Raw genomic sequence first — 12,195 nt, forward strand, 5'->3', positions numbered from 1 at the left:
AAGAAAAAGGGAATCGTAAAATGCTGCTAAGCATAGGGGAAGGTATGAGATCATGAAAGAACTCAAAAATGTGGAGTTGAATACAGCACTACAAAATAAATCTGCAAGGGGTTAGGGATTAATAAATGATCATCTCTTCTCAGCTAATAAATGTAGGGGGTGAACAGGAACAAAGGTGCAAGATTTGACTGTTTAGGTTACTTTGGAACCTGGATCCACAACCCTTGTGAGCTCTGGAGACCTCTTTCTAGATCCCATTACATCCCACTTTACTTTTGACTTTTCCCTAATTATCTTTTTCCGTTCCTTTCTGTCTCTTGATTTCCACTTTGATCTTTTCTTCAATTCTATTAGGGGGAGGAGGCTGATTCTCCCTCAGAGGCAGTAAGAAGGCCTTTGGTCACCAATTTTGACAGTCTGTCTGGATGGTCTGGAAGATGTAGACAAAATGCATTTTGGTCACACTGAACACAGCCTCCTCGTCATACAGAAGCAAGTTCCGTTGGAAATAATACTTTCAAAATAAGTGAAAGAAAGCAAAGATCCAAGATGACTGAAAATGCTGCCAAAGATTAATCATGGTACTTGTCTCACGGACATTATTTGAAGTGGAATTTATAGTGACACTTACTTCTGAACAGAAGACTACAACGGAGGACAGCCTTTATTGATACCTGGAGCAGCATTTGGTATTTTTATTACTATAAAGACTTATCTGAAAATTTTAAGATAAAGTGCAACTAGTACTCTTGAGTCTGTGGACCATGTTTGGCTAGTTCACTACAGATGAGATCTGGGAAACTGTAAGGATGCTGGGGAATTATGTGTAGGTGGGGGAGCCTGAACGTTTGCTCCAAGAGAAAGAAATTTGCTGGCATTGGATCTGGTGAGAATTGATATACCCAGTAGTTGGAGATAGAAAATAACACGGATCTAGCATTGCGGTAAGTACATAATTTTTTTTTATCTCTTCACAGCTGATAAATATAGAGGGTGAATAGGTGGCTGGAAATCAGGTTGAGCCTTTTGGAGAGAAAAAATATAAAATAAGTTCAGAATAGAGACAGCTATGGAAAAATTAGTAATTTGATCCTTTATTGGCTATATGAGGAGAGATTCTTTTTACCTGTTGTACAGTTGGAAAACTCTGTACGTCTGATAACAGAATTTCATCATAAAGTAATCCTCAGTGTTGGACTGAGATCAGATATACACTTGTGATTTGTTTTTGTCTTTTAAGATTGAGTTAATAACGAAGGCCACTAGGGAAAACTGAAGTGTACTGTGTATGGGGATTGCACATTGAATGTGACAATTTTATTATGGATTTATTAATAAAGGTTATTCATTAAAAAGAGTGATTTATACAATATAATTAAAAAAAAAGTACAAATGAGCTAAACACCAGTGCCACACAACCTATAGTTGAAATAACATATTTCATAAGTTGTATGCTTTCTGGAGATATGTAATTAATACTTATTGAAATACTTATCCATTTCCCATTGCAAACAGCATGTATGTCTTTGTATTTCTTTTGTGGTTCTTCCCATCTTTGACCATTCAACCTTTTTTTTTTCAATTGACCCTTTCAGTTTCTCTGTTCACCCCACATCATCCTTTAGGAGGGAGAGATCTTCCCATGTTGTAGAAGATTTACCTTTTTGAAATTGTGTATCTTGTGTAGGCTGGCATTAGGTAGAAAGAATCTGGAGTTAAGCAGTTATCTGAGGTTGGATCAGTATTTTCTTTGATTGCAACTTTCCTGCCTTTTAATAGCCACGCAGAACGCTGCTAAAACAGGGCTTGAGCACCAAGTAGTGGTAATTCTTTCCAACATCTATTCTAGCTACAATACGTACCCAATGCTTTGTGGGCCAGACTGCTATGCTTAAAAGTTTAACCTTTATCCAGTGTCCATCTGTCCAGCAGGTAATGCTTAAGGGGCAAAAACCAGCTACCATCCTCCCCTACACCTGTGTGAGCCTGCATTAGTAGCTCAGTGCCAGTCATCCTGTGTCATGCTCATTCAGCACCTTGGTCAATTAACTGAACTGTGTTCATCAAAGCTGTAGCAAGGGTCTTCACCTTTGCAGCTGAAAACTGGATTCTTAAAGTGAAATAAAATGCATCAGAGCAGTTAGCCTTCTATTAATCTTTGAGTGGTCCCTGCTATTGGATACGTATTTTTTTTGTTTTTCTCTGTGCAGGTATGTCAGATTCATTTGTCTTGCAGATGGATGTCCTGGTGGACCTAATGAGCTTTTACTTTAAAACAAAGGGTAAAAAGGTCACACAGAAGTATTCACTATGAACTCCAAGAAAGACCCAACTAATCTACAGTAATCAGTGTAATACCTTAAACCTTTTGTGGGAGAGAATTGTAGGATACCTTGGTTTGGATGTTTGGAATATTTTGCATGCACCTTAATGTTTATGGACATGAGGCGCATGGTCTTCAGCTCTGTGTTTAACAATGTATAGCAAAACAATCCACTTATGGGTGCACTGATGAGCTGAGAAAAAGGGTGAAGCATGTTATGATTAGAGCTAGTGAGGCTTTGCATTTCTGGTTGAATTCACCAGTAAAGGTTTAAAAAAGGTTATGGGCATTCAGAAACCATGTAGCAGAAACACTAATATGTCCTTAAAGTGCAATTTAAATGTATCCCATGGGCCTCCACTACAGGAGGTTTAAGGTATTACACAGTTAAGACTCTTGCTTAGCTGTGCCTTTCTTGAAGTTTTTGTATTTATTTTTTTATTACTTGCAGGTATGCTTTCTTATTTTCATTGGGGTTAAGAACTAGGCGTGTACAGCTGTGTGATTCTTACTAGATTGGTTGCATGACATCATATTGTATGCTGACAAGGAAGCATGTGCACGACTGAATTCAGTAGCTACAGAATGGAATAATTTGTTGTGAAGATGTTTTACAAGAAGAGTAAGTTCCAACCATTACTTACTGCATAAGGCCCTCTTATGTATCTTAGTGGCTTTTCAGCGTGGTCTTTTTACCACTCTCCCATCATCCCCTTTTTAATTATGACTGTTTTTATGGGCTTTTGCACCTAATACACATAATTAGGAAAGTAGAGGTGGAGGGAGTGTGAGGTGGTTTCATGTTTTACTAGGATTCTTATATATGTATAAAATATATTGCATATTTATTTATTTTTGTTGCAGAGGAAGAATCCTTGTTTCTGGTTGAAAAAGAATTGTTGATGGAAAGCATGTCCTTAATGTGGTTGCTGTGGGTTATGGGGTGAGGACTTGACTGCCACAGGCAATGAGTATTTATAAAACAGACATTGGTACGACATGTCTGACTTCAAACCCAATTAGACAGGTATTGCTGCAGGATTCTCTTCAATTTTTGGGAGCAAGTTCACAGAATATTGGTCATTTGCACATTAGCTTTCCTTGTAAATATTCGCAATGTATTTATACAAGTGTGTGTGTGCGTGTGCATGCACACCCCACGCACACGCCTGTGTGTGTGTGAATGTGTGTGGCTCAAATAGATGTCTTTTTTTTTTTTTTTCCTCAAACATTTCTCTGTATCAGTACATTTTCTGCATAGTTCTCCAAAATGGTGTACTGATGTTCTTCATGTTTCACTGTTGCAGTCATCACATTTGGGTTATCTGCCTGCAGGTAGCCCTCAGCCGGCCTGAATACCAGAGTCTTTGGATTTCTGCGTCAGATGCTGTCGCTTCTTCCCTGACATCAGGTCGTCAGGGGTATAAAACATGCAGCCAACGCCATTACATCAGTCTTTCTTGCCGTGCAGTGCCCGAAGCAGAAGCAGTTCGCAAGTGCCGGTCGGCCATCTCCTGAAATTTTCGCTTTCAAGTTTCAGACCCAAAGTCTTCAAAAAAGATAAGTACCCCGTTGGGGATCCTTTTTCTTGCTCTAACCGATGTCAATAAAAGTTAACAATTGTCTTACCTGTGGAAAGCAAATACTTCATAGAGATTTTCATTCTTACTGCATCCCCTGTTTAGGCCCAGACCATGATGTCCCTCGCTGTCTGTTTTGTGCCTTGTTCAACGCCCGAACTATTAGTCATCAGGCTATTTTTTGCAGCCAGTTACTTTCATACTCAATCTCAGTACTCCGAAATGGCTTTGTTAAGCCATTCGACTACCGATCTTCTGAATAAACGTAAAGATAAAAACAGAGACAGACCGTATGGGTCCAAAACTGCTGATGACGCTTCCGTTAAGCTAGTCACCAGTCCGCCGGTACTCAGTGAGGCGCTTTCACAGCCCCTGATATGTGCTACTTCAGATTTGCAGGCCTCTACTGAGTCCCATTCGGAGTCCAGTATGCCACGAGATGCTTCTTCGACTATGGAACCTGCCGATGTCTGTACCTTGGATAGGTCTGGAGCCGCTGTGCAGGCACTGGCTTTTGAGGGTGTATTCAGGCCTACAGACATTCATATCAACGCCATCGTTTCCATCCTGAAGTTCTGAATTTTTCAGGCCAAAAACTTGCACTGCCCTAGAAAACAGACGACCAAACTGCAGGCTCAGGCCCATATACCTCAAAAACAAATGCTTAGAAAGGCTGAAGACCTTATTACCTTAATTAGGGGAAGCCAGCCTTCCCGCTCTGAGACCTAGAACTGATTTTCTGATTCTTCTGATCAGTAATCTGATATTTCTGCTCCTTCTGATTACCAGGATTTGCCCTTATCTATGAGGATTCTGATGCAGAGGATTCCATTCCCTCAGCTTCCCCTCCAGAAAATTTTGTTTTTAAGTGAAACCTTGCATACTCTTAGGGAACATTTCTGAGCATTTCTACACACATGCACACATTTCTACACACACACACACACACACACACACACACACACACACACACACACACACACACACACACACACACACACACACACACACACACACACACACTCTTCCCCCCTTTGAGCCAGCTACAACAGCAGAGTTGAAATTCCTTTCTTGTAAAACAGCCTTCCTTCTAGCCATCACTTCAGCAACAAGAGTGTCTGAATTACAGGCCCTCATGGCAGTGAAACCCTTCATTATCTTCCATGCGGACAGGGTTTTTACTATTCCTTCCTTTATGCCCAAGGTGGTGTCTAGTATGGCCCTAAATCAGTCCATTTATTTGCCTACTTTTTTCCCTAATCCACAAAACAAAGAGGAACGAATACTGCACTCTCTGGACGTGCACAGACAACTTAGATTCTATTTGGACAGGACTAAGCCTCTCAGAAAATCTGAACAGCTGCTGGTTGACTTTGCTGCAGGGGCAGCGGGGAAGGCCATTTCAAAGCAAACCATTTCCAAATGGATAGTCCATTGCATTTATTTCTGCTACAAGCACCATGGAAAACCTACCCCACAGGGGATAAGATCACATTCCACCAGGGCTACATCTACCTCTGCAACTTTTCTCAGAGGAGTCCCTACCAGGGACATCCTAGAAGCTGCTACCAGCAGCTCACTCTGTGCATACCTTCACCAAGCATTATCACATGCCTATGTTTTCTAAATCCAGAGCTGGATTTGCCACTGCAGTCTTGCAATGCGTAATAGCTGGCCATAATGCTCTTTAACTTCCTCCTTAGCTTTGGGAATCAACCCAAATGTGATGACTGCAACAGTGAAACACGAAGAACATAGTACAGTTCTGTACATTTGCCATAAATGTAGATGTTCAAGTGTATTCACTGTTGCAGTCCTTGTTACCGTCCCTCCAGCCCCCTGACTTCTCTTGGCTCTACCTTTCCTTGTTGGTATATTTATTTTTTCTTGAGTATTTGCTTTTTGATGGGGGTGTACCATGCCACATAATTGCTTCCTATTGTGGGGGCACCTGACATCTGGGGCAAGAAAAACTGATGTAATGGTGTCGGCTGCATGTTTTATACCTCAGGGAAGAAGTGACAGCATCAGACGCAGAAATCCGAAGACTCTGGTATTCAGGCCGGCTGAGGGCTACCTGCAGGCAGATAACCCAAATGTGATGACTGCAACAGTGAATACACTCGAACATCTACATTTATGGTAAGTGTACACAACTGTACTTTGTCTCAAGACTAGGATGTTTTTTATAGTTTTTATTTACATTTGTGTAGTAGACAAGTACTCCTGTCGAATAGCAACATCTCCTTACATTGGTATCACATTTTTTTGAAATTTTATATGATCTACAGTAAGGGTTTTCTGACACAGTTCTGTGGTACAGCACTACTACTTTTTTTGACCCATTTTGTGTCCATAATGTAAATACAGAATCGGCTCAGTCTTTTTCTTTCCTATTGTGAAATTTGAGTTGGATATGTTTTGCATCCCTGTACATTTTGTTTGTGCATTGATTTAAACAGCACATTTGGTGTTGAGAAACAGAATTAACGTCTTATGGTGGAATTGATTGCGCCCCCTCCCTCAAAATATCTTCTTGGTAACCTGGTCTCGTACCATCAGTCTCAGTTATGAACAGGTTGCAATACTACACTTAAGCACCTTACTTCAGAAATGGTCTGTGCTTTGAGGTAAGTTAATTTCAGAGTGATATGCAGCCCATCTGCATAATTGAAAGTCATATTTCTCTTTTATCTAAGGCTTTATTGGAGGTAATCCACTCTTGTTGTTCTTATCTAGCATTAAGTGGCACCAATGTGGCAGGAAAAAAGGGTTCCCTGGAGAAGTTTGAGGAAGTAGTAGAGCTTATGAAGAAGTCACCCACAGAACTTGGACTGGTGGCTGCTGGACTCCGGTACATCACCAGAGTGCTAGAAGAAGAACAGTCACGTGAGAAACTAGTCATCAAAGTTGAAAAAGGTGCTAATACCAGGTTAGTACAGCACTGGGCCTTCTGCCAAGGTTTGTACCAGAATACAGTATGTTATAAACGTATTGCTTACTAACGCAAAATGCTTACTATTTGTTGTATGACTCATCCTTGCTTATCTTTTGAATTCTGGAAGCAGTACCGGTTTAGAGGTTCAGTCAGGTGTAAATCAGTGATAGTCTGCTGAATGTTAGTAATGAGAATGTACTGACTTTGCATGTATGACCAAAGTGAGGTGGCAGATTTTGTTTTCTCAAATGTTTTCTTGAGTTGCTGAATGGACAGGTGAACTTTTCTACTGGATCTCTTTCAACCATAAAGTGGATTAAGCAGTTTAAAGTGGAAATTAAAATAACTAGTTTTCCTGAGTCTCCAGAATTGAGCATCAGCACCTGTCTGTGCAAACTGAAAAAGTGCAACCATGTAGCAAAAGCTTGAGAAGAGATATTGATTCAGCCTTAAAAAAGTTTACCCAATGCAGCTGATCATTTCACACATTGTAGTTATTTTCTCTCTGTAGGGTTATATTTTATGCTATGCTGCAGACATCTTAGGCAGTCTGCTGCAGACATCTTAGGCAGTCTTAGGTAAGTACTAGGCTAGCTGCCTTTGTGAGCCATTTAATGTCTAGCCAGCTAGTCTTGTACCTTGTGTCTGTGGTGACACCTCCCTCTTTGCCTGTCAGCTGTTGCAGTAATAGCTTATCTTTACGGCCCTGATATCCCCACCAGGGCTTGTGAGATGACCTCTTACCCTGCATGTCTTCACACTTTCTCACTGGAAGAGGTGAGCAGGCAATGCCTTATCATTCTTCCTCCCATTCAGCTGCAATAGGCATTCAAGCCACTTGTTATCAAAATAAAAAATGAAGTCTAGTCATGTGGGTCAGGGGGCTTATCCCTTATGTAACAAACACAAATGGCCGGCAGTAAAAGTAATTCAGAGTATAAATGAAAACACCCAAAACGAGTGTAAAACGGAAAACTTTAATAAACACAGACTGGTTTTGGCACACCAGTGCCTTCTTCAGTGTGGGAAAAAGACGTACAAACACCTGTGAAACATCCATATTTAAATATAACCTCCACCAATAGGAACATTGGTATGTTCCTACAAACTGATGCATAAACATGAACTCATGAATAATGTAAAAGTAAAAAATATAAATAAATAAATAAATTATGAATACATATAATATGAAGGTAATATAGTTGGCTACTAAATATAATGATCTAAACCAGGGTAAAGTAAGTTTGGCTAAGTCCATAAGCTAACTAAACATTATTATTAACAAATTGTGGAACTGATGCACCAAGAATAAATTTGACCCATAAGTCCAACAAATGTAATTGAATATGAATAGTCATCAAATATATAATGTTATTCATACATATAAAGGCACAATTTGGAACCAAATTCAAAAATCATAAGGCTGATGATCAAAAACCTAAGGAAGCATCATAACATGCCCTTATTCATAAAAAATATAATTATAAGTGGTCATTCAGACCTGGTGGAAATAACGCACCCAACGTGATGATCCAATATCTCTCCTTATGATTTAATATAGTATGCCATTCTTGGGAATTACTTCAATCCCCAATTATCCTGTCAGTAACCATAAACGGAAACTGTGCATGCTGATGTTTGAGTACATGACGATAAAGAGCATTGGTATTTTTCCTGTTCTTAATGTCACTTCGGTGTTCATTAATGTGAGTTCTGAGTGGTCTCGAAGTTTGGCCTACATAAAAGGCTGAACAATGACAACTAACCAAGTAGACCACCCAGTTGCTACTACAGTTACCAAAGATTTTGCAATCAAATACTTTACTGGTATTACGACTGGAGAATTGTTTCGATTTATTAATCTGTTTACATGAACTGCAATGGCCACAGGGAAACGTACCCAATAATTCATCCCCAGAAATAGTTAACTGTTTATAAATTGCTCCCCCACTTTCAATATGTTTGAAATGAGAAAACAGCGACCCAAGGGTTTTACCTCTATGGTAGGAGAACTGACAGGCTGGACCCAAGATGGTTCTTAAATAATCATTAGCCAAAATTATATTCCAATGTCTATTTATAGTGCCCCTAATGGCATTAAAATTCCTGCCGTAAGAGGTAACAAACCTAATAGTATGCTCAGAAACATCCCCAAACCGTGTCCTATATTGTAGTAGGGTGTTCTGTCCATGGGACTGACATACAAACTGTATTATTTAATTTTGATTACTATGTTTATTTTACATGCAGAGCTTAGCTGTGAAACATGGGTTAGCTAATTAAGAATCCTACCATTCATTGCACTATTTTTTTTTGTTTTATTGGTAGTGTCTCTGTTACTGTATATATATTCTGGGATGACTTTCAGTAACATTCCATCTCCCAGGAAAATGTTATACTACTTTTGAATCATTGCAAATGTTGTAATTTGTCCTTACAGTAGTACTTCCTGAAGAAGGTAGTTAACAGATCTTCACGGAGATGCCACTGCAACAATAAGGTTACCCTCCCTCCATCCATTTTTTCTGGATTCTGTAACCTGACATTTTCCCATATTTACATTTGAGATTGAGAAGTTGTTTATACTGGGACAGACAACTACAATGTTTTTGGTATTCTGATTTTCTTTATATGCAGGAAAAAAAATGCATTTTGAACGTTCTGTAGTTAGGTTAGTTGTCATCTTACTAGTTAATATTATTTTTTTTTGTATTGCTGTGGATAAGAAAAATGTAATTTGATACATTGTGGTTCTAAGAGTATATACAAATGTATTTTTTTATGTTGGCACGTATATTTTGGGATCTTTCAGTGCCTCTGCACCACTATTTCTGTCCCAGGCCACTTTTAGAATAATGCAGGCTGTGTAAGCAAGTCTCACATTACCTGCATAAGTACTAACTTGGGTGTGAGACATGAGTTAGTCCTTCATAGGAAATGTGTGACTAATTAATTTGAGAAATTTTGTAGTTATAAATGTCTTTTCAGACTCTTTCACCAGCTGTCTTTAGCAACTGTTCAAAATCTCTTACTCAGTTTGGGTTTCAAATTGACTTAAAAAATTTAGTGTTACTCCATTGGCATAGAGGGATAAAGCTTTGATTACAGCCCAGCAAACCCAGGTTTGATTAGCAGCTTGGGTGACTGAGCAGTGGGGTAAGGATAGACAGTTGCGTGTTTGTTACTTGCTGTAATCCCTACTGGGCATTGGGTTTGTCACATTGGCAGACATTGTCAAAGGAGGGTTTGAGCTGACCTGTTGCACAGGTGGAGGTGATACTGTGCACATCTCCATTGCACAATTCTCACTCCTTTGGATGCATCCACAAATGTTGCAGTCGGGGGTGGGAGCAACAGGGTAGACTTAAAGTTAAAAAAAAAAAAAAAAATATTCCCAGTTGATGGTGGCTACTGCAACCCCCAGGACACCCTTAGATTCTGTAACCAGCCCCCATTGTATTTGCAGATCCAGTATGTACATAGGGCACAGGTAGGAACGCCATAGGATGACATATAGGAGCAAAAAAATGCTTTAAAAAAAAAAAAAAAAAAAAAAAAGCGCTTTTCTCATGCCTTCTCACGGAATTGTATTCCTGGAATGTCTGATGGATTCTAACTTGGGGAAGTGCCTTTCTCCCTCCAGACAAAGTAGAGATGTTTCAACATTTCTTCTCGAGTTTCTCCATTCAAAGCCTGCAATCTGCAAGGCAATTTCTTAGGATGTTATGGTACATGGCATGCTTATATTGGCCAGATTGCTGTTGGAAAGGTCCAGTAGTACCTCCAGGTGTGTGTGGAGTCAGTTTTGGATGTGTAAGAAAGGAGACTATGTGCTTTGTAGACCAGATCTCTTGCTATTCAGACTTCCCATTCTCATTTCTGATCCGTCTCTTGTCTGTCTTGCACGGGGAGCAGTCTCCAAAGGGGTGAAAGTGCAAAGGCTGTGGAACCCCTGCCACATACAGAAGCACGTAGATGTCAGAGATGTTGACTGTAATCGATGCCTTGAAAAGCTGTAGGTCATCTCTAGTCTCCAGGACCTTTGCAGGTTCACACAGACCACATCAGTGATGATGTTCATAAAACAGGTCAGTACCATATCGTATTCTCTTTGCAGACTTGCTATGATAGTCTCGGAGATAGCAGCACAGCTCAATTTAACTCTTCAGGCTGCATACATTCCTGTCAGAGCAGAACATGGTTGTAGACCAGCTAAGCATGACAAGAGCAGACCCTCACAAATGAAAACCCATCTTGTGGTCTTCCAAGAATTGATCCAACTTTGGGGAGCACTTCAAGTTGATCTGTTTGTCTCCTCTCATAACAGATCACTAAAATTCTTCTCCGTGATACTTTGCAAACAGGCTTTGGAAGATGGTTGCCTTTAATTATCATAGACAAGAATGATTTTGTTTTCTTTTCCACCCTTTCCGTTGATACCAAAGTTTCTTATAAAAATCCACAGACTCCCCACAAATTGTGGTGGTGACTCCGTTTTGGTCAAGGCAATAATGGTTATCCCTTCTTTTTAGTCTGGCCAAAGGCAATTACCACAGGGTTCCCCACTGATGTTTTGTTTTACTTATTTATTTTAAATGGAACTCTCCTTATGGGGTACAGAATGATGCCTTTTGCCGTCTTGACTAGTTTTTCTCAGGCATCTGGACTTTTTGAGGCACCTGTTGGTGGGTTATGTCTCTGCTTGGTAGATAACCAAGGCATGTTTTCCCTGTAAAAGTAGACAGGTTGGTGACCTTCCTCTGTGAGGTCTGTTGTGGATCTCCTTGTAGATGTGCCTCATAGTCTTGGGGTCTTGTGCTTTGTAATTGACAGGTGTGCTTATCCACATAGGGTCCTTGGCTGTTCTTTTGTAGGATTTCATTTTAGGTTAACCTACCTTCCTTCCTGTTCCTGCTTTCACTGTCCCAGCTTTCCAGATAATGCTGGGATTTTTTTCATTCTTTCTCCTCCTCCTCTGTTTAGAAGGTGTTTCCCCTCTGTGAGGTCCCAAGTAGTAGTTCAGTTCTTTTGTCATAATCTACTTAGTCTTCCCTGGTTGATAAAAATATGCTTGACCTGTATATTAAAACTAAAGGGAGTCTTCCTTTCCTGTTATCAACGTCTGGCTTTTGGGATGGTGAAATTGTATTGAACTTCTCATTTGTGAGATTCATTGGCCTGGCTGTTAGAGCTGATTCAGTTCATTTTTAAGGACAGATTATCCTTAACATTGGTTAATGATTGGATATCCATGGTTTTTTTTTTTTTTTTGGAGGCAAATCCAGTCTCTCATTCACAGTTGTTCAGTTGAATTTGAGAATGTTTGGGTGAATTGTGCTCCACCTTTGGTGTTT

The 12,195-nt window shown here is 39.9% G+C and overlaps 1 protein-coding gene across 2 annotated transcripts in view; it reads left to right on the forward strand.

The window, feature by feature from the left end:
- CUL9 (cullin 9) overlaps positions 1 to 12,195 on the forward strand; it is a 2,881,018-nt gene that overhangs the window by 473,660 nt on the left and 2,395,163 nt on the right. For both annotated transcript variants that reach the window (XM_044060287.1, XM_044060293.1), the window contains exon 8: positions 6,643 to 6,835. In XM_044060287.1, coding sequence (XP_043916222.1) covers positions 6,643 to 6,835 — 193 coding nt within the window. The remainder of the gene's footprint in view (positions 1 to 6,642; positions 6,836 to 12,195) is intronic.

This window comes from Protopterus annectens, chromosome 1.part0 (assembly GCF_019279795.1).
Source record: "Protopterus annectens isolate FY-2018-M chromosome 1.part0, PAN1.0, whole genome shotgun sequence".
NCBI classification, from domain to species: Eukaryota; Metazoa; Chordata; order Ceratodontiformes; family Protopteridae; genus Protopterus; species Protopterus annectens.